This window comes from Embiotoca jacksoni, unplaced genomic scaffold (genome assembly GCF_022577435.1).
Source record: "Embiotoca jacksoni isolate LCO1_2020_lvr unplaced genomic scaffold, fEmbJac1.0.p SCAF_99, whole genome shotgun sequence".
Classification (NCBI taxonomy): Eukaryota; Metazoa; Chordata; class Actinopteri; family Embiotocidae; genus Embiotoca; species Embiotoca jacksoni.
Genome location: NW_027185457.1, coordinates 328,325 through 349,222, shown reverse-complemented (window position 1 = coordinate 349,222; position 20,898 = coordinate 328,325). Strand labels below are relative to the sequence as shown.

The 20,898-nt window shown below is 45.9% G+C and overlaps 3 protein-coding genes across 4 annotated transcripts; 1 reads left to right on the top strand and 2 right to left on the bottom strand.

Moving 5' to 3' along the window:
• The first annotated feature begins 377 nt into the window (after nucleotides 1–377).
• On the top strand, nucleotides 378–7,813 carry klhl18 (kelch-like family member 18). Its single transcript, XM_069142288.1, has 10 exons — nucleotides 378–554; nucleotides 2,118–2,248; nucleotides 2,360–2,500; nucleotides 2,874–3,072; nucleotides 3,171–3,331; nucleotides 4,200–4,336; nucleotides 4,452–4,674; nucleotides 4,762–4,866; nucleotides 5,115–5,226; nucleotides 5,478–7,813. Exons 1-10 carry the CDS (start codon nucleotides 426–428, stop codon nucleotides 5,862–5,864), a joined length of 1,725 nt encoding a protein of 574 aa, XP_068998389.1. The 5' UTR covers nucleotides 378–425; the 3' UTR covers nucleotides 5,865–7,813.
• Nucleotides 7,814–8,626: 813 nt separating this feature from the next.
• Nucleotides 8,627–12,749, bottom strand: bfsp2 (beaded filament structural protein 2, phakinin). The gene is made up of 7 exons (XM_069142294.1): nucleotides 12,306–12,749; nucleotides 11,643–11,725; nucleotides 11,033–11,189; nucleotides 10,657–10,818; nucleotides 10,444–10,572; nucleotides 10,128–10,369; nucleotides 8,627–8,867 (listed from the first exon to the last, which is right to left on the bottom strand). The coding sequence occupies exons 1-7, from the start codon at nucleotides 12,747–12,749 to the stop codon at nucleotides 8,789–8,791; spliced, it is 1,296 nt and encodes a 431-aa protein (XP_068998395.1). The 3' UTR covers nucleotides 8,627–8,788.
• Nucleotides 12,750–16,735: 3,986 nt separating this feature from the next.
• On the bottom strand, nucleotides 16,736–19,734 carry ccr9a (chemokine (C-C motif) receptor 9a). 2 transcript variants are annotated; one of them, XM_069142299.1, is made up of 3 exons: nucleotides 19,653–19,734; nucleotides 18,102–18,171; nucleotides 16,736–18,016 (listed from the first exon to the last, which is right to left on the bottom strand). In XM_069142299.1, exons 2-3 carry the CDS (start codon nucleotides 18,165–18,167, stop codon nucleotides 16,937–16,939), a joined length of 1,146 nt encoding a protein of 381 aa, XP_068998400.1. In that variant the 5' UTR covers nucleotides 18,168–18,171; nucleotides 19,653–19,734; the 3' UTR covers nucleotides 16,736–16,936. The 2 variants fall into 2 exon arrangements, with proteins under 2 accessions (XP_068998400.1, XP_068998399.1); XM_069142298.1 differs by lacking the exon at nucleotides 19,653–19,734 and having other exon boundaries at nucleotides 18,102–18,204.
• Nucleotides 19,735–20,898: the final 1,164 nt, after the last annotated feature.

Below are 20,898 nucleotides of genomic sequence, written 5' to 3'. Positions count from 1 at the left end.
TGACTTAAAAAATAAATAAATCATATTATGGTATGTCATCCAAATTATGAAAAACAAAGTCATGCTATAGCAAAAAGTGACCTAAAAGTTTTTGGGTTTGACTTAAAAATCTCTGTCAGAAGTAATTTAACTGTTTGTGTGTTTCACGGAGTTTACAAAGTAAAAGGTTTTAAGGTTTTTCAAACTTGTAGTTTATAAACATCCCAAAACAATTACTTATTAATAATTACAAATAAAATGTTTTAAATAAATGAATGGTGACAGAAGTTGTAAACTCCCATTTGACAGCCAAACACCAAAGCGGAAGTATTAGTCATGTTCCTCTTTTATTGTGAAAGCTGGACCTGCCCTGACGTCAGCGCTCACTGTCGGTGTACGGCGGCTCGGAGGGTTCAGTCCGCGCCGCGCCGCCGCTCCTGCTGACGATGGGAGACGTTCTCTGCGAAGAGCTGGAGGATTTGGTTCACTTCTCGGTGCACGACCTGCCGGCACGGGGCTATGTCGTCATGGAGGAGATCCGACGTCAGGGGAAACTCTGTGACGTCACGCTCAAGGTAAAACCGACGACGCTCGCGGCTCGAAGGGTAGCCTGCGAGCTAACGACCCGCGACGCTAGCTGCTAACAAGGCTAACAACATGCTAACGGGCTAATAGCGGATTATTATAAGACGACGATCGTTCAGAGACGTCACGGGCCGCTGCGTCCACGGTGACCTTTGACCTGCCGGGGATCCGAGCAGCAGGGCAGCTCGCCGACGGCTGATCAGGTGTCGGTTACACTTGTTCAGACGTGACGAGCCACAGATCAATAAGTTGATCTGTCGAGTTCAGGTGGAAACTGTTGTCTGTTTTGTTGTTGTTGTTGTTTTTTCATCAGTACACAAAGAATCTATAATAATAGATTAATAGAATAACGCCAATAAAGATAATGTCACTTACAGCTGATCAACAGCTGCTCAGGTCGAAAACCGGAAGTGGAACTGACGTGCATTTACTGATCGATACATGACTGACAGTAACCGACGTGAGGAAGACGGTAAATATTTCGTATTAATTAAATTCAGAAACAATAAAGATTCACTGATTGAAACTGGTTTGTAGTCAGACTCATCAATTCCAGAAGATTCCTCCATAACGCTGATGATGACCTACAGATGTTCAGGTCATCGGTCCTATTGATTGATTGATTGATTGATTGATTGATTGATTGATTGACGGACTGAAGTCATCGATGAGTTTTTACCTGACAGAACTTTGTGGAGTGACTCGTCAATCGTCGCCAGCTGTGCGTTGGAGTAACGATTGATCTGTAATTGATCATCACTGGGGAACAGCTGGATTTGTGGTCCTGATGTTGATCAGCTGCAGACTTCAAGGTGTAATCAATGTTATATGCAGCTCGTGTCTCCGGACCGATCGGTCGTCTATAAGTGTTGTGAGTGTCAGAGGGAAAAAAAACAACCAGAAACTAATATATCGGAACTGTTATAATCACTCTGATCGATTTCATTGATCGCTGCAGGTTCAGTTTGATTTACCTGCTTTTTTTTTTTCTCCGTGGCGCCACCGGACGACAAACTTCACCTTTCTCAGAGCGTTCGCTCCGATCGATATTCACAGCCGAGCTGTGACTGCAGCGTCTTCCTGACGTCCTCGTGTGATGTTTGTGAGGAACGACAGCGACCCGGTTTTTTTCACAGAAGCTTCGTAACAGAAAACGATTTGAACAACGACGACGACGTTAATTTTTTTTTTAAAAAGGCAGAACGCGCCGAGTCTGTCGGTTCTGCGTCTTGCAGCTGTACTCCGTCCGTCGTCGTGACGACCAGCCGTTTTTCGGTGTTTCGGGAGGACAGGCGCTGAGGATACCCGCTCTCCCGATGAGTCGCTGCAGAGCTGCGGCTCCACTTTGATCCTCTTAATGTCTCAGGGTTCGACAACGCTGAGTCTGCGCTGCTGAAACTAAACCCGCAGCGGCTGAGAGGCCGCGGGACAGGTAGGGACACTGAGACTGTAAATAGACCACAGGACAGGTGAGGACAGTTGAGGACGGGTGGAAATAGTTGTTGGGACAGGTGAGGACCGGTGTCGACTAACATTTGTTGTCCCGTCTGCAGGTCGGGGATCACAAGTTCAGCGCTCACCGGATCGTCCTGGCCGCCTCCATCCCCTATTTTCACGCAATGTTCACCAACGACATGGTGGAGTGTAAACAGGACGAGATCCTGATGCAGGGAATGGATCCCAGGTAACCGGAGACCAGGACAGGAACCTCTATAAATGTTTTAGACCAGTACGGGAACCCTCCTCGCAGTCTGAAACCAGTCTTCCCAGTGTAACCGGCGGCCGTCTGTTTTAGTGCTCTGGAGGCTCTGATCAACTTCGCGTACAGCGGCCACGTCGCCATCGACCAGCAGAACGTCCAGTCTCTCCTGATCGGCTCGAGCTTCCTGCAGCTGCAGAACGTCAAAGACGCCTGCTGCTCCTTCCTGCAGGAGAGGTCAGTGTCGCGCCGCCGCACGACCTCGGCGAGCTCTGACTCGCACCGTGACGCGCTCGGTAGGTTTGAATCACGAAGAGCAGATCGTCAGTGGTACCAGAGTCTGTTCAAAACAACAACATGTTTTACAGCCAGTGTGTTTCTAAAAATCGGCGACTCGCCGCTGACGTCGATCGGCTCGCCGATTTTTAGACTAAACTCTAAAAAAAAAATGATCTCACCGCAGCTTCCATTTAGTTCTGGAGCTTTCGAGGATATCAAATGGTCTTCGTCGGCAGACGGCGTTTCACATCTGAGGTGTTGTCGCTGGGCTTCTGGCACCAAAAGGTCCGTTCAGTGTCTTAAGTGATGAAGTGTGCCGACTTCTGCTCAGGTTACATCCGAAGAACTGTCTGGGCGTCCGTCAGTTCGCGGAGACGATGATGTGCACGACGCTGTACGACTCGGCCAACAGCTTCCTCCACCAGCACTTCGTGGACGTCTCGCTGTCGGAGGAGTTCCTGGGTCTGAGGACGGAGGAGGTGCTGGAGCTGGTCGGCTGCGACGAGCTCAACGTGAAGGCGGAGGAGCAGGTGAGACGCCGTCGGACGAGAAACTCGCAGAGCGACTGATCCGATCTGATGGACGGGACCCCGCGGGCAGGTGTTAAAGGTGTGTCGTACCCGTGCAGGTGTTCGAGGCGGTGCTGGCCTGGGTTCACCACGACCGGGACAGGAGGGACACCCTGCTGCCGGAGCTGCTGTCAAAGATCCGACTCCCTCTGTGTCGACCTCAGTTCCTGTCGGACCGAGTCCAGCAGGACGAGCTGGTGCGCTGCTGCCACAAGTGCAGGTGAGACAAAACGCGTCGCGACAAAAACCTCCACGAGCCGGTAGAAACGGGCAGTTCAGAAGCTGCCCGAGAATCCGGATGGTTTTTAGGTTTTTCCTTTCGGTACCGCGGTGACACGCCGATCGTCGCCTGTACGTCGATGGTGGACCGCGAACTGGAGCTGCTCGCGGACAGTTCTGCTGTAAATGGGATATCGGACCTGTTCTACAGACAGAAGTCCAGTCTGAGATCAAGTCTTTATTTTGCAGGTGCCGTTTTATTGCTCAAAGATCTGTGCTGCGATCGGTACGACTTGTGCATAGTGAACAGTTCCACACTGAACTTTTTTGACAGCTGTAATCGTTCTTGCATGTTTCTGATAGATAAATACTTTATTAATCCATCAAACTTTCTTGACGGCTGTAATTGTTTCTGCATGTTCCTGCTCGTGGCACCGTGACATCTGATCTCACAGCGCCACACAGTTTACCTGCAAAGCTCCGGAGTCTGGTAGCAACCAGTTCTTCTTCTCCTTATGTTGTTTAATGGCGGCTTTTAGGTGCGTCATCGCCACCTTGTGACGGGAGTAATGTATTACAACCAGGTGCTGGTAAAAAAGAAAAACGGAAGAAGTGAGGAAGGATGATAGTCGCAGATTCTTTTTTGTATTTTTAATGACAATTTCTCAAGGACAATCTGAACACACTAATGAAATGATTCTGTCATTTGTACCAGTTCCCCTACGGACACCACCAAAGAGTAATCAGCTCCGTATCGGTTGATAGTTTTTGTTCTGCCATCAGTGTTCAGAAGTCTTGTTTCTATTTTATTTGATTTTGACTCGTTAAGTCTTTTGATCAGTTTAAAGTTGAGCTCTGCTTTCTGTCAGAGATTTGGTGGACGAAGCCAAAGATTTCCACCTGATGCCGGAGCGCCGCCCGCACCTCCCCGCCTTCAAAACCCGACAGAGGTGCTGCACGTCCATCACGGGGCTCATCTACGCCGTGGGAGGACTCAACAGCTCGGGTACGCAGCTCACCTGTTACCTGAGGGAGGAAACAAACACACACACACACACACATCTGGGTACGGGGGCGGAGCTGATGGAGCTTTTATCATCTTTTTTTTTTTTTTCCTTCAGGCGACTCTCTGAATGTGGTCGAGGTGTTCGATCCCATCGGAAACCTCTGGGAGCGCTGTCAGCCAATGAGGACGGCTCGCAGCAGGGTGGGCGTGGCCGTCGTTAACGGGCTGCTGTACGCCATCGGCGGATACGACGGCCAATCGCGGCTCAGCACGGTGGAGGTTTACAACCCGGACACGGACAGCTGGACGCGGGTGTCGAGCATGAACAGCCAGCGCAGGTCAATACACTGATCAATACGCTGATCAATACACTGATCAATACGCTGACGCTGATAGGAGTAATGACGCTGTGCTGTCATCCTCAGCGCCATGGGAACGGTCGTGATCGACGGACACATCTACGTGTGCGGCGGCTACGACGGGAAGTCGTCTCTGAACTCGGTGGAGTGTTACTCTCCAGAGACGGACAGGTGATCAGAACTCTTGACTTTCACCTTGAACCCTGAACGCCCCGTAACAGTGAGGTCATTCAGGGGTTGTAATGGGCTTTAAGTGGACAGTTAAAGGATATATTTAAGTGGTAAAAAAAAAACTTTAAAAAAAAATGTTGAATAACATGAAAACAATCCCTGAATTTGTTTGTAAAGATTGAACTCTTTATATTTCTCCACGAATTCAAAACGTCATCAGACTTATTAAAGCTGCTGCCGCCCTGCAGGTGGACGGTGGTGACGGAGATGAGTGCCAGTCGCAGCGCCGCCGGCGTGACGGTGTTCGACGGGCGGATCTTTGTGTCCGGCGGCCATGACGGTCTGCAGATCTTCAACACGGTCAGTCTGACGGGAAGCGATCCGAGTTTCCAGAATACGAGCGGATAGATAACTTTTCTCTTTTCGTTGACGTTGTGAGATCGGACTCGCGGCCTCGCTGCACGTCATACACGTTCAAATCCACCAGATGGCAGTAAAGAGTAGTGGTGATAAAACGTCAGAAATAAACACCAACAGGAAGAAAACTTCACCCGGTGGTTGTTTGTTTACGTGTTTTTCCCTTTTTTGGGGGGGGCTCCGCCCACCTGCAGGTGGAGTACTACAACCACCACACCAATCGTTGGCACCCGGCGGCGGCGATGCTGAACAAGCGCTGTCGTCACGGCGGGGCGGCTCTGGGCAGCCACATGTACGTGGCGGGGGGGTACGACGGCTCGGGCTTCCTGAGCGGCGCCGAGGTGTTCAGCTCCGCGTCGGGTCAGTGGAGCCTCCTGGTGGCCATGAACACGCGGCGCAGCCGGGTGTCGCTGGTCTCCACGTCGGGGCGCCTGTACGCTGTGGGCGGGTACGACGGACAGTCCAACCTCTGCTCGGTGGAGATGTACAACCCCGACACCAACCGCTGGACCTTCATGACCCCGATGGTCTGTCACGAGGGGGGTGTAGGCGTGGGCTGCATCCCCCTGCAGCCCGCCTAAACCCCCCAATCACAGCCGATGATCGATGCTTTACTGACGGCTGTGGGCGGCGAAGGCGGCGGCGGCGGCGGCGCCCTCCGGCGGCGAACACTGAGCTCAATCGGTACGACGGCCGGGCTCGGACCTGCACACTGATGCCAGGCCTGTGGGATTATGGGAAAAAAAACTGTAGAGCTAGCCCGCAGAGGCTAGCTGCTAAGCATTGTGCTATTCGCGCGCGTGTGGACTGATTTAATGTTCAATATTGATTTTCTACTTGATTGAAACGAAAAACAGGAAGTCACTTCCTCCAAATCAAACAAAGCTGCTGACTTAAACAGGATGACCACTGTGACCCTTTTTTTTTTCCTGGGACCCGGTTCACTGGACCCATTTATTGATCCGCTGTAATCGGCTGGCAGACGGGAAGCAGAGCGGCTGACGCCTCCTGCAGGCCCGCGCAGCTCATTACACCCACATCATGTATCGGTAAAGTTTGACCTGATGGGGGCGCTGCAGCAAATATCATTAACATCTCACGTCTCGGTGTCACAAAATCTGCAGTCACTTAAAAGAGGAAGAAGAAGAAATGTGTCTTGACAGGAAGTCGTCTGTAACAGACACCGAGCAGGTGAAAGGAGAAAAAGCCTCCACAGGGGGGCGCCACATTCTGCAAACTGGTTGTCCTCTTCAGTCTGATCTGAACTCACACATGAAACATGTGCGTTTGGAATCAGTGTGTAACTTCCACCTCCTGCTTATCTCATTCCTTCAGAATAAACCTCCTGAAATCCACTTTGAAACCACAGAAACAGACAGTTCAGAAGCTGCCTGAGAATGTTAATGTTTTTAGTTTCCATCGTTATCACGGTGATGAAGTGAGAGTCGGCTGTACGTTTATGATGCACTGTAAACAGGAGCTGCTCAGAGACAGTTCTGCTGCTGTTAATCAGCAGCACAGCTAATAATTAATTATATTACTGATTAGTCTAATAATCATTTAGTTTGTAAAATGATGAAATGAAAGAAAAACAGTTTAAGACAGCGAAGCTCCTCAAACTGTCGACCAACAGTTCAAAACTGAAACACATTTTATTTTCTGTCTCTTAGGATTCATTTTTATATCAAAATGACTGTAGCGATTAATCTGTTATCAAAATATCTGCTTATTAACTTTCTTTTGATCAACTAATCAATACGCCGACTTTTCATTGCAGCCCTACATTTATTGTGAACAGATCCAGGCTGAAAGCAGCAGCTCTGCATCCTTCACTTCTCAAGCAGAAAGACCCGTTTCTGTCAGATTTTCAAAATAAAAGCAGCAGAAGAAAAAAGATTCACCTTAAGCTACAGAGGTGAAATCACCAATCAGAGCAGCGAACATGAAAATGAAAATTTTCTGAGCAGGAAACATTAAAACCATAGGTCTGAACGGGGCTTCAGAGAAACGATCATCTACTTAATATTGATTTCATATTGATCACTTTGGACGAGTGTTCAGGGATTTTTCAGTTTCAGGAAAAACATTTTGATGGTTTTTTTTACAAACCGATAGATACGATCGGATTTTGAAATTTAACTGACGAGCTGAAGAGCTTCACCTCAGAGACGTCTGTGAGGCCATTATTAATAATCAATAACTGGTGTTATTGATTATTTAACATGCCAGACTTCCTTTAAAAAGAAGTCCCTCCGAAGCTTTCCAGCTGGATCTTCATGATTTTCTTCAGCGGGGTGGAGTTGCACCGTTGTCATGGAGACGCTGATGGAGGCCACGGGAGCCGACTGAATGCTCCGGTGTTTATTATAGCGTCAGTACTCGAGCTGCTGTCATTGATCCGACCCTCTTCGGCCTCCGTACCTCGACTTCATCATCGGTGATCTTTATTTATATTTGTATTGATTAATTTATGATTGATTGGTTTTCCTTCCTCGCGGATCAATAAAGAGGACATTTGCAGGTTTATAAAGTCTGTTTCTGTCTGATCCTTATTTCCAACAGTGAGAACAATAAACTGACGATGTCTTTGATCAGTCTTATTGATTACTGATCAGTTGAACCGTCAGTGAGAGAATCAACAGACTCGACAACCAACTTCACTTTTGGTTCATTTTATTGTGAAATAAAACTACAGTATCAAAGGTACAAATGAGCAAACATTTGAAATTATTGATCATAATTACTGATCTATTCATTTGTTCTTCACTTTAAAGTTGCAGCTAGTAAAAGAAGAGATCATTTAAATGATTATATCCTGATTCTCTCATTTTATTACATAAATTCTGACTCTGAAAATACTTTATTTTGTCATTTATATTATTTTATAATTAAACTGAGTCATCGCAGTAAACACAGTTATTACATCAGCGCAGTAAGAAGGTTTGTGATAATGAAGGTTGCTGAAAAATACCCAAAAGTTCCTTTAAAAGTCAGAAAGTGCTGCTTTTATATTCTTTCTGCGACTCAACAAACAGCACCTGAACGCATCATCAGATTCACTTTATTTCAGTTTTATTTGTGAAGCACCAAATCATGAGTCTTTACTGGAGATGTTTTGTGGTTCAGTGGAGTCGGGACTGATCCAGAACCAGAATCTGTACAGTGTGGACCTGAGGCTCAGTTCAGGTCGGGTCCTCAGGTGTTCTGGGAGCAGCTCTACCTGAGGACCTCCACTGTTGGAACACATCACATTAATCAGCAGGAAGACTTGGCCCCGTGCCCCCCACCCCACCCTACTCCACCCCTCACCCCCATGCTGGACTTCCTGCTACAGGTTCTCAGCATCTTTCACACCTGCACACCTGACCAGGTAGAAAAACCTTCCTGTTCAACCTCACAAAGTCCGGGCTCATCCGAATGAACACAAATACAAGCACAAAGTCTGTGCTGGTTTCAGTCTGCTCAGATCCTCCACAGGAATCACTGTCCTGGAGGTGCTGGAGAGTCAGTCGGTCCTGGACTCTGAAGCAGCAGGAGGAGGAGCACTGGCACCTCCCTCAAGCTCTGAGTGCATACCTGAACACCTGCACAGGTAAATACAACTGGAGTTAGACTTTACAGTACAGACATGGAGCTGATTTTTTTTTTTATAATTCAGCAGACCAAACTGAGCTGCCACATTTTTTTTAACGACTTTTTTTTCTTCATTATTTTAAATTTTTATTTAACTGGTTCAGTGTAGACAGACATAAGTTGTGGTTTTTATACCCTTCAGTCATTCAGCTTTATTCCCTGCATTACTCCCTCCACCCACCAGAGGTCCCCAGTCGCCTGATGCCACGCCCACCTCACATGCTCCCAGTCCTTCATCAGCCCCACCTGGAGCCACTCACTATTTCCACTTGGACTCAGTGTTTTCCTCCGTATTATATTCACCTGCCTGGACTTTGTTTATTCAACCATTCCATGTAAGTAAAATTCGTTGTAAACTTCAACCCACTTCTGAGTCATACGCTTAGGTCCTCCGTCCATTGTGATATTTAATTTAACCATATTTAATAATTATTGTTTTTAATTTACTATCTCATAATCTTGCTGTAATATCCTTAACATCTATTTATTATTTCATATTCATGTGCCGCTTGTTTGCCCTGAATCTGGTTTTCAGAGATTTATTTAATAGGATAATTCTTAAGAGTTTAGAATACGTTAAAATTCCTTTTAATTACCTGAAGGTTCACATTAAGTTGATCCTGTTTAGCTCTGGCTTCATGTTGATACATAAATACCAACATTCGTGCAGTAATAATTCGGGGTACTTCGCGTCGGCTCTCCGCGTACGCCGGTGATGTCATTTTATTCATTACGGTTGATAAAACTTCTGTTGCGCCTTTGATAGATGTCATAACCAAATGTGGCTCATTCTTAGGGTTAATTTAGTGAACTGTTGCCGGGACGAGCTTTTGGAGCAAGAAACTGAAAGAGATTTTTTTTTTTTAGAACGCTTTGCTGATCTCAATGTTCTGATTCATAAAGGCCTTAAAAAGGACAGACAGTCCTTTCTGCTTCAATCATGCACTTTTCTTGTCTTGGCACTTTGATGGAGACCCATCCTCGCGATATCTCAGGAACACCTCGAGGGAATTTCTTCAAATTTGGCACAAACCTCGTCTTGGACTCCAGGATGAACTTTCGTAGCGCTTTACGTTTAAAATGACGTGTTTATGGTTGCGAACAGATCATGGTTTGGGGATGACTTTTGCTTAATCGTGGACTTAAACACCGGCCTCCTGGGTGAAAGCCCCGTGTTTGTCTCGTTAGTGACGGTGTCGTCGGTGACTCACAGCATCTCGCCGGGCTGGAAGCGGCTCTCCTCTCCGTCCAGGATGCCGTGGTACATGCCGATCTCCTGCTCCAGGCGCTGCTTGTTGTTCAGCAGCGTGTCGTAGTCGCGGCGCTGCTGATCGATCTCGCCGCGCACGTCCACCAGCTCCGCCTCCAGCTTGGCCACCACTGAGCCCAGGTTCTGCAGCTCCATGTCGTGCCAGTGCCGGGCGTCGCCCAGTGAGTTCTCCAGACCTCGTTTCTGCAGGGTGACAGTTTCTTAGTTTACTTACTGACCGGACTTTATCGGGTTGCTGAACTCTCGTTGGGTCTCACCAGCGCTCGGATGGACTCGGTCTCGGCCTGCAGGCTCTGGATCTTGCAGCCGGTGTCGTTGCACTCGGCCTTCAGCGTCTCCACATGCTCCTCCTCAGGACTCAGCCTCTGGCTCATACACTGCGCCTCCTACAGAAGCACACAGGAGTGGACAGGTCAGACACGCCCACAGAAACGCCTGAGAGGACACCTGTGCAGGTGATGCGTCCTCACCTTGCACTCCAGGTAGCTGTCGGTCTCGGCTCGGTTCCTCTCCGTCACCTTCTCCCAGTGGCTCCTGATGTAGGCCAGGATCTGGTCCAGGCTGGTTTCTATGGGTGCGTCAGGTTCGTCCACCTCACGTCCCGCCATTTGACTGTAGAGGATACGCACGTCCTGCACGGAAAGGAAGCACTCGGGTCACATGACGTCAGCTCATTAAAGCCATAGATGATAAAACTCATCGTAGTAAACATAATAATTAACATCCATTAGCTCGAATCAATGTTACAAACACTTTAAGTTGGTGTTTAAATGTTTCTGCCCAGCAGAGGTCTGTTGTGCGCTCTGAGGTTAAATCGTGTGTTTTTTGAGCAGAGTCTGGTGGGACCTGTTCGTGGTTGTGCTCCAGGCTGCGCAGCTCCACCCTCATCGTCTCCATCTGGTCCTCCAGCTCGGCCTTCGTCAGGTTCGCCTCGTCGATCACTTTGTACAGAGAGCTGATCTCCTCCTCCACCGCCCTCCGGAAGGGCTGCTCGTTCTCGTACCTGCAGAGGAACCTACACGTTACCACACCTCCTCCTGCGTATTACTACATTTACACCTGCAGGGGGAGCTACACGATTGCTTCAGGACCTGCAGCAAACTGTCCTAAAAGCTGCAGAAGGAGCTCCAGTGTCTGGTTTTGTTTTATATCTCTGAATCAACAAAAGTATGTTGCATTTATGTAAATGTTTGTTATGTGGACCCAAATCAATACAATCATTATCATTGTGGATCTCCAGAGTTTGATCCTGTTCTGGAGATGAGGAACTCTTTTCTTCTTCTGGCCTCTTCAGTGTGAGCCTCCCGACGGCCACTAGAGGGCACCGTGTTCGCGTAGACTGAAATGTGGACGCAGGTGAACACGAAGCCGGTCGATTTTCAGATCCTGCTCGACTGATGGATTATCTGACAAACGGATCAGGACAAACTGTTTGTGGGCGTGTTTGACCTCTGACCTGTCCTTGAAGTCCTCGGCGTTGGCCTGAACGTTCTCCGTCTGCAGCATCAGCCGAGCGTTGTCGAGGATGGCTTCACTGACCTGCAGGAAAACAGAGAACTGACAGTAGCCAGCAGGGGAAAGCACACACTCGCACACACACACATACACACACACATACACACAGACCACAGAGCTACAGCAGACACTCATAACATCACATCTCACCGCACGTGTTTGTGTGTGCGGAGGGGTTTCCCTGAAACATCACACAGGTGTGTCCCCTTTAGAAAGTCACACATGGAGATGAGACGCAAACGTCCAATGAAGGACACCGAGCAGCAGCATGACTTCACTAACGGTCTGCACACGATCTCTGGCTGTCTGGACACGTCCTCACCTGCCTAGAGCCGTCCACCCGTTGCCCTCTCTTGTCTGTGGACGTCCTCCCCTTGTTCTCAATTATCCGTAGACGTCCCTTTCTGGCCCTCACCTGTCTGTAGTTGTCCTCCTCTCCTCACCTGTCTGTAGACATCATCCCTCTGTCCTCACCTGTTTTCAGAGGCCCTCTTTGTCTATTGAAGTCCTCCTCTGGCCCTCACCTGTCTGTAGATGTCCTCTCTCTGTCCTCACCTGTCTGCAGAGGCCCTTTTCTCTATCTCAGTCCTCCCTTGTCCCTTACCTGTCTGTAGATGTCCTCCCACTCCTTCCTGAGGGGCCCCCAGGCTCCGGCGCTGGAGGCCTTGCGGTCCAGGCAGAGTCGGATCTGCTCCTCCAGCTGCTGGTTCAGCTGCTCCAGAGCTCTCACTTTGTCCCGGTACTCCATCAGGCAGCTGTTCAGTCCAGCCGCCGCCGCTCCGTGAGCCGCGGCCCGCTCCCCGGCCCGGGGCATCACTGGCGCCGCGCTGCTCCTCATCCCCTGCAGGAACACGCTGCTGATTCCCAGAGCCCTCCGGGACACCCGAGTCCCCAGGCACGAGGCTCCAACCGCAGGTGGGGCGGAGCCCACGAAGACGCCGCGGGGGGCAGTGGTGACGGCCGAGCTGATCCTCCCGCAGGAGGCGGGGGCCGGCCGCTCGGTGGACGGCTGTCCCAGAAAGGATGAGCGGCGTCTCGGCAGTGGCATGACGGCTCAGCGGCTCCCAGTGTCAAACCGCTCAGAGCCGCTCGACCTGGGGATTTATGGGAGGACGGAGTTCTGGAAACATGGCCGCCTTTGTTCAGCTGCCGTTTGTGGCAGGAAGCTTTTGTCCTCGTGGAAACACAGAGTCTGATTCCAGCTGTATCAGCAAGGGGAGGGAGGGGAGTCAGGAAGAGTCCTGAAGCACGCAGAGGTCGCCTGACCTGCACACCCATGGTACACAATCAATACACACACTGAATACACGAGTACACACTGAAACTACACTGAATACACACACACACACACACACACACACACACACGAACACAGAGCTGCAGTTTACTCTGTTTCCATAGAAGTTAAAAGTTTAATTTGAATGAAACAACAGCAGCGAACTGCATCCTGACGTCACCATGGCAACAAGCATCTTTCTGTCTGAGTCAACTCAAACAGCCGTTTCGCTTCGTCGAGCGTACGTCAGTTTGTTCTGGTGAAACCGTCCTCAGATTTACTGTCAGAGACACAATGAGGTTCGTGTTGAATCTCAGCAGGAAGTCTCTGCGCAGACATGACAGGAAGTGGGAAACGCCGACGCAGGAGCCGAAACTTTCTCAGCAGCAGGCACATCAGAGGGTTTCTCACCGCCATCTGTCTCGACAGATGAAGCAGTCAAATAAATCTGTGTGTGACGTTTGAACACGTGAATGGTTGTGAGGTCACTGCTGGTCAGTGTTAAGACAGGTTGTCGTTCTGCTGCTGTCCTCAAGTGACCTCCACTTGACCTGCGTGTCTCTCGGTTGTAATTCTGTCTCACGACAGTGACTGTCCCGTTCGTGTCACCTTTTTAAAGCTGTGATTTTTCTGACACTTGAGTTCAACCTGAGCTGTCTCTGTCTCGTTGTCTGTCCTCGTCTCTTCCTGATTTTTATTTGTCTGTCACATTTTGTTTTTGTTCTCATTTTTAGATGACCTGATGAAAATGTCAAACTACACGAGTTTGATACTGTCAACTTCTTCTTTTCTGACTGATATCATCTTGTCACAGAGATGACATCATCAAACCCAACAGATGAAAAAGAGGATGCACATCTTTTTACTGTGTAAGCTCTATTTCTGTTTATAGACTTCCACGCTGTAAAAAGAAAATGAAAACCCCTCAAAATGTTTCCAAGGGGCAGAAATATTCCCACAAAGCAGAAATGTCCTCACAAAGCAAGGATTTCCCCTACAGAGGAGAAATGTCACCACAGAGCAGTAGTCTGGTTTCAGAAAATCATCAGGAACCTGTGTACAGCGTCCTCAGTGGAAGTCAGCTGATTTTCCTGGTTATTGGACGTCAACAATAGGAAACTTTTATAAGTAAACACATGTCATACAGATGATTTCCCCATTCTGGTTGCTTCCCCTCCTAATGGTGCCACTGTGAGTGACCTCACTCAGCGGGGAGTTTGAGAACCAGACTACCAGAAACTAAACTTCAACCGAATCTAAATTTCTTTCGCAGATGATACTTTGCGTTAATATTTAATTTTCTCAGTCAATCAAAACTCCTAGCAAGCACCACACAGATCAAGTTTATACTGATACTTTGTCCTCTTGATGAGGAGGCATTGCTGCCCTCTTTTCCCACTATTTACTGCTGTCGAACAAAAAATGAAAAACGGTAACATAAATCAAATTTATAAATCTTATTATATTAGAATATTATAATATTTTCTTCTCAGTGTAGCGCCTTCATTTTTTTTTGCATATTTTTGGTGGAATCACCCTTCAAATATTCAGAGACTTTAATTATGAACAAACACAACATTTGAAGTTTAAAATGATGGTGTCGTAACAAATTATGAACCAGGAAACGTGTGTGCCGAGACAAATGAGGCTTTTAACATGGAAATTAGAACCACTTGTAGAATCCCCCCAAAAAACAAGTGTCTGTTTTCGTAAACAATTCAAATAATCTAAACAAGAAGTGTTCGGCTACAAAGATGTAAACAGAAGAAGAAGAGTTTGACGGACAGGTCGACAGTCTCATGCTGAAGCTCAGACAGTCTTGATGGACCAATCACAGCCCACACTCCTTCAATTATGACACACAGATGCACTTTTTCTCCCTCAACCTTTTAACTTTTTGAGCATTAAATTAGAAAGAAAGAAATAATAAGACAAAAGCTGATGTCATTGGTGTCAATTGTAGGAAATTTCAATAGGAACCAAGTTTTTTTTTTACAGTTAATATATTGATTTATTTGATCAAAATCACTCGTTAGTCATAACTGCTGCACAGATGAGGTTTATACTGTTTTATCATCTGGGATCTTTGCTGACATTTACCACCCATCAGCATTTGTTGCATTTGCACGACAGAACATTTAGACAAAAAAACAACTGCAGAATGTATTTCTGATTGTAAAAAAAAACCAACATGCAGCACCTTTGTGTTTTCTGAATCATAAACTGTCTCTGGTTAACTCTAATTCATGATGGTTAATTGGATTAACTTAAACTAACTAACTAAAATCCGCAACACTTGTTGTTTAAACTTTTTTATTATATTCACATGTCTCAAGCCAACAAAACCACATTCAGACATCGTGCTTTAAGTTGGTAAACATGTGCTCCACAGCTAAAGTTGATATATTATGAGCTTTAGAGCATTTTATGAGACAGCTGCTCTCTTTCTCAAATCCTTTTACATTTAAATTAGAATTACAATCAGACACAAACTAGTGGCACTGTGATAAAGTCCTCAATATGAATTTGTTTGTAGATAGTATTTGTATTTATTCAATTACCTTGAAAAACTCTACATCACAAAAATATACAACCGTCATGAGGGTAGTTACTGCTGCTGTCGAATTAGGGATTTTAAAAAAAAATGATCATGCAGTTTATAGTTACAGAAGATAATAAATAATTTTAGATTAGAGCCGCTTGTAAAAACAGATAAAAATAACAGTTTTGGTGGTCATTAAAATAAACTTAAATTCTTTGCAGATAAAGTTTTGATTTATTTAGTTTGCTAATCAATAAATGTGATGTATTGAAGAAATCAACCGGATTATAAACATAAAGAAACGATCGGCCCAAACCTGCTGCGGAAAGTTTTTCTGTAGGGTTTCTCGGCAGCTTTTACAGAACCAAGTTCGGGGCAAAACAACATAAACAGGATGAGAGGAGGAAGGATATGAAGAAAATAGTGTGACAGTGTTTGATCAACTTCCTCCTATTTTTCACGCTCACATATACTCCACACATTTTCGCACCTTTTTACACTCTTTATTCTTCAAGATGCAACACGTGAAAACATTTACACGCACCTCAAGCGCAGAGATACAGTGATCAAAACTCCCAGAGAGCTATATGTACATCGTCAGAAAACATCCAGAGACAGAGGTCATGTGAACCTCCGTTTGCCTCTTTTAGCATATGTGAACATCATTTAGCATCTGCCCACATCTGTTAGCCTATGTTATTATAAGTTAGCAGTGGTGAAGGCTTTTTAAGTTGACAGTAACAGAAATATCTTAAAATGCAGTTTACACTTAAAAAAAGACGGGAAATATGAATGATGGCTCAGTTCAAGATTCACTACATCACGTGACCACGTTCAAAGACGACAACACAGTGAGAGGTCATGACGGAAATCATCCTTCAATAACAGCAGCTAAAAACAAATAACACAAAACTGGCTTTTACATTCACTGTACATCCCTGAAAAAGTCCAGAGAAAATGCTTGGAAATGTGTTCTGGAAAATAGTGATGATACAGTCGGGGTAACAGAAGTTTAATGGTTGAACTGCTGACCGAAAACAAACAAACAAACAAACAAACATAAATAAATCTTTAATGATAATGCGCCGACTTCATCTGAAACGGCCAGTGAACAGAACTCCTTTAAACATCTTAATTTGAAGGAGCTTTAAACAAACACATGAAGTGGATTTTAAGTTTCCTCCCAACTTGGAACTTTTTTTTTTTTTTTCAGGGATTTTATTTCTTTATTCTGTTTAAGCTCGTTTGTCCTTGTTACAGTGGGGATTTCCAACTGTGCAAGAAAACGTGTTGAGCGAAAGCTTCTTGAAGACAAACATGGATGAAACTCGGATGTCCAGCCTTTCCTCTCCTCATCCACCTGTCGACATCGGCACACGCTGAGGCACAAACGAGAAGTTGCGGTTTGCGCGTGTCCCTACAGTGACAGTGCTTGCGAGTTGTCGCTCTCGGACATCACCGAGGGTCGGGTCGAGCTCAGCGGTGTCCTGGTGGACTTGGACAGCTGACTCTTGGGGGACGGTGGCAGGCAGTGGCAGCAGCGCAGCAGCTGCAGCAGGTCGCGGCGGAAGCGCACGCCCACGAAGACGTAGAGGAAGGGGTTGAGGCAGGCGTGCATGTAGGCCAGACTCTTCATCACCTGCTGCGTCTTGTCGAAGGCCTTCAGCTGATCGCAGTCAAAGGAAATGGTGGTGGCCTCCACCGCCTCCATCACCAGCATGGCGTTGTAGGGCAGCTGCGACACGACGAACGCCACCACCACGGCCAGGATAACGCGCATGGCCTTGTGCTTCTGGAAGTTGCGGGTCTTGAGCAGCTTGGCGACGATGACGCTGTAGCAGAAGACCATGACGATGAAGGGCAGGCAGAAGCCCATGCTCACCTGCAGCGACAGCACCAGGACCTTGGTGTGGTTCCCCACGTTGGACGGGTACACCATCCTGCAGTAGCCCGCGTAGGCGGGCGCAGAGAACGCTAACTCGGGCGTGGCGAGCACCAGCGCCAGCAGCCACACCCCCGCACACACCAGCCAGCTGCAGCGGAGGCGCTCCAGCTTGGAGTTGTGCGCCTTGGTGGTCTGCACGATGACGATGTAGCGGTCGACGCTGATGCAGGTGAGCAGCAGCATGCTGCTGAACAGGTTCACCTTGTACAGGGCGGAGTTCACCTTGCAGAGGGCGGTGCCAAAGATCCAGCCGTGGGACGCCTCGGCCGCCCACAGCGGCAGCGTGAACACGAACAGCAGGTCGGCCACCGCCAGGTTCAGCAGGTACACGTCCGTCATCGTCTTCAGCCGCCGGCGGAAGTGCAGGTAGATCCACATCACCACCAGGTTGCCGGCTCCGCCCACCAAGGTGATAATCCAGAAGAGCGGCGGCTCGAAGTGGCTCCTGAAAGTCCGCACCGACTCCCGGTCGCACATATGGTTCGGGAGGTCAGAGTAGTCGTAGTAGTAGTTGTCCTCAGCAGTGGGGGAGGAGCTTGAGAACAACGCGCCCTGAAGAGAAGAGACGACACACCTGAGCACACCTGAACACACCGGAAGTCATCTCCTCTCTTAAACAATCTGAAGTATTTGTTACCTCTGTGGTCGTCGCGTTCATGATGTCATCAATGGAGGTCATGTTTATGTCGATAAAGTCATCCATTGCCCTTAAAAACACAAACATAAACCAGTTTAGAACAACAGTTGGAAAAAGGTTAGGTCCCCCCCCCCCCCCCCCTTCCCCCTCTTCCCCCCCACTCCCCCTTCAATTCCCCACCCTTCTTGCTTCTCCTTTCCTTCATAGGGTGACTCATGTTTTCTTTGACTGCTGGTGTTTTTGGACACATTGCTGCTCCAACTCATATCTCTCTCTGTGTTGCATCATTTCCCTGTGACTCAGTTTACACTTTCAAATTAGAAGCCCTGCACATTTAAAGTATATAAAAGTATATTCACTGCATTTCAAAGTGAAACCGTTGCTACTTAATATACTTTACTTATTATATTTTACTGTGCTTCATTAATTGTTATTGGTTATTGATTAAGTCATTAATTAGCGGTTTACAAAGTCATCTAATCCACTCCAACAGCCACCTTAGTGAAGTCTTTTTTTGACCTTTGTGGTTGATACTTTTAGTTTCTGCTTCTCATTTCAACAATACAACCTACTAAAATACTCCATTTGCATTACCAAAGTAAAAGCTTCTTAATTATTATTTATTATTTGTAACCAAACAGAATTATTTTACTTTGAAAAGTACTTTCCCATCAAATTTAAAACGTTATTTCAGATGTAAATCTTTTTTTTTTTTTTTTTTCAGGTTTCATAAATTTAAGATGTTTCTTTATTCACATTTAAAAGTCCAGATCTTGAGTTATTGATTGATGAAGTCCTGTAACATGAGCAGACGATATCAACTGATGAACGTGTTGTTTTATTTGTGAAACTGCAACACGTGTTACAGTTCACTTAGCTGTTGAGCTCAGTTTTTGAGATACTTTCTGATGCTTAAAACTGACTGCGCTACTTTTATCATAACGTTTAAGTGACTTTACCGTTTATTTAATTATACAGAATGTAATCAACAAATAAATCCAATGTTATATAGTGAATGAAGGCAGTAAATTTGTAATATAAATGATTCTCATTGTAAGTACTTTTACTTTAAGTATATCTTTAAGGTTACTTTTGCTGCTTAACTTTGAATGCAGGACTTTTAGTACTATTAGTACTTTTACAGAGGTCAGAGTACTTCTTCCTTTTGCTGTTGGTACGTTTGTGTAAAAAGAACCGACATTTTTTTTAATGTGACTTCAGTCGTAGTATTGTTTTTCTCGCCCACATGTTTCCAGTAGAAGTAGTAAATAAAGATGCTCTGACTGGCTTCTAACGGACTAAAGAGCAGCTGTGTGCAAGATTTCAAGAGTTTATGAACAGCTGTGGAAACATAATGAAGTAAAACTCAACTGGACTGACTGAGAATCAATCTGAGTGTTAAAAAAACCCACTAAACTGTCCAACAGTGAGAATAATAAATGCACTGAGAAATCTCTGTGAAAACTCTACAGCTTGTCTGCTTCCTCATTAAATAAAGAATAATCTGTTGAATATAGACACAGACAGACAGACAGACAGGTGTGGACTCACCGTCAGGCTTCTCTTTTGTCTCTGCGGCATCTCACAGTTTGCCGCTGTTTTCACTTTGCGTCCGTTGAACCACAGAGACGCGTCAGCACAAGTAACAGAATTTGTCAGAGGAGGAGCTGCAGAAAAATCCTCAAAATACCCACTGCATTATATAACCGCAGATCAAAGGGGTTTGATGCAAGATTAAAGAAGTTTTAATTGGTTTCATCAATTGGATTGGGTTGTTTTGGATTAACTGCAGGATTAAAATGCCTTTAATGGATTTACTTTGGGAGTAAGGGTGTTATAACAGGTTTACTGCAGGATTAAAATAGTTTTATTGGGTTTACTGCAACTTTAAAGGAGTTCTATTGGGTTTACTGCAACTTTAAAGGAGTTTGATTGGGTTTACTGCAACTTTAAAGGAGTTTTATTGGGTTCACTGTAGGATTAAAGGAGTTTTATTGGGTTCACTGCATGATTAACAGATTTTTAATGGTTTTAATGCAGAATTAAAGGAGTTTTAATGGTTTTAATGCAGGATTAAAGAAGTTTTATTGGGTTTACTGCAGGATTAAAGGAATTTTAATGGGTTTACTGCAGGATTGAATGAGTTTTAATGGGTTTACTGCAGGGTTTGAAGGGTTCTAATATATTTATTGCAGCATGACAGTAAATTTATTGAGTCCACTGTGGGATTAAAGGGGTTTTAATTAGTTTATTACATGATTAAAGGATTTTAATGGGTTTACTGCATGGTTGTAGGGGTTTTAATTGATTAACTATCAGGGCAATGATGTTGTTATGGGTTTATTTTGGGATTAAAATGCTTTTTATGGGTTTACTTTGGGACTGAGAGGGTTTTAATGTGTTTACTGCAGGATTAAAGGGGTTTTAATAGTTTAAAAAGGGATTTTTTTTTTTTAATTTTTTTTTTTTAATGTGCTAATTCATTTGTTTTAACCCAATAGTCAATTTATCTATTAACCTTTAAACTCCTGTTTTTTATTGGAACCATAACTAAGACCATCCTCTAACCTTAAATACCTTATTTTCACTTAAATCAGCATCTTTCCCCCCGAACTGAATCAGTGCTTCACTGCAGCATGATTAAAGGATCACATTGATTCAACAGTTTGTGAAGGACTTGTTACTCATAAAATAATCAGATTACAAGTAGCAGCAGTAATATCAACAGTAGGAGCTGTAGTATTAGTAGTAGAGGTGTCTGTGGTCGACACACTGAACAAGTTGTTCTTTTCTTTTG

What these genes read in the sequence shown, in the direction of transcription:
- klhl18 (XM_069142288.1), top strand. Translation starts at nt 426, where the DNA reads ATGGGAGACGTTCTCTGCGAAGAGCTGGAGGATTTGGTTCACTTCTCG. An exon ending in GGGAGGACTCAACAGCTCGG is followed by an intron (nt 4,337 to 4,451) that starts GTACGCAGCTCA and finishes TTTTTCCTTCAG; the next exon opens with GCGACTCTCTGAATGTGGTC. An exon ending in TACTCTCCAGAGACGGACAG is followed by an intron (nt 4,867 to 5,114) that starts GTGATCAGAACT and finishes GCCGCCCTGCAG; the next exon opens with GTGGACGGTGGTGACGGAGA.
- bfsp2 (XM_069142294.1), bottom strand. Translation starts at nt 12,749, where the DNA reads ATGCCACTGCCGAGACGCCGCTCATCCTTTCTGGGACAGCCGTCCACC. An exon ending in GGGAGGACATCTACAGACAG is followed by an intron (nt 11,726 to 12,305) that starts GTAAGGGACAAG and finishes GTTTTCCTGCAG; the next exon opens with GTCAGTGAAGCCATCCTCGA. An exon ending in GCCGAGGACTTCAAGGACAG is followed by an intron (nt 11,190 to 11,642) that starts GTCAGAGGTCAA and finishes GTTCCTCTGCAG; the next exon opens with GTACGAGAACGAGCAGCCCT.
- ccr9a (XM_069142298.1), bottom strand. Translation starts at nt 18,188, where the DNA reads ATGTTTGTGTTTTTAAGGGCAATGGATGACTTTATCGACATAAACATG. An exon ending in TGAACGCGACGACCACAGAG is followed by an intron (nt 18,017 to 18,101) that starts GTAACAAATACT and finishes TCTTCTCTTCAG; the next exon opens with GGCGCGTTGTTCTCAAGCTC.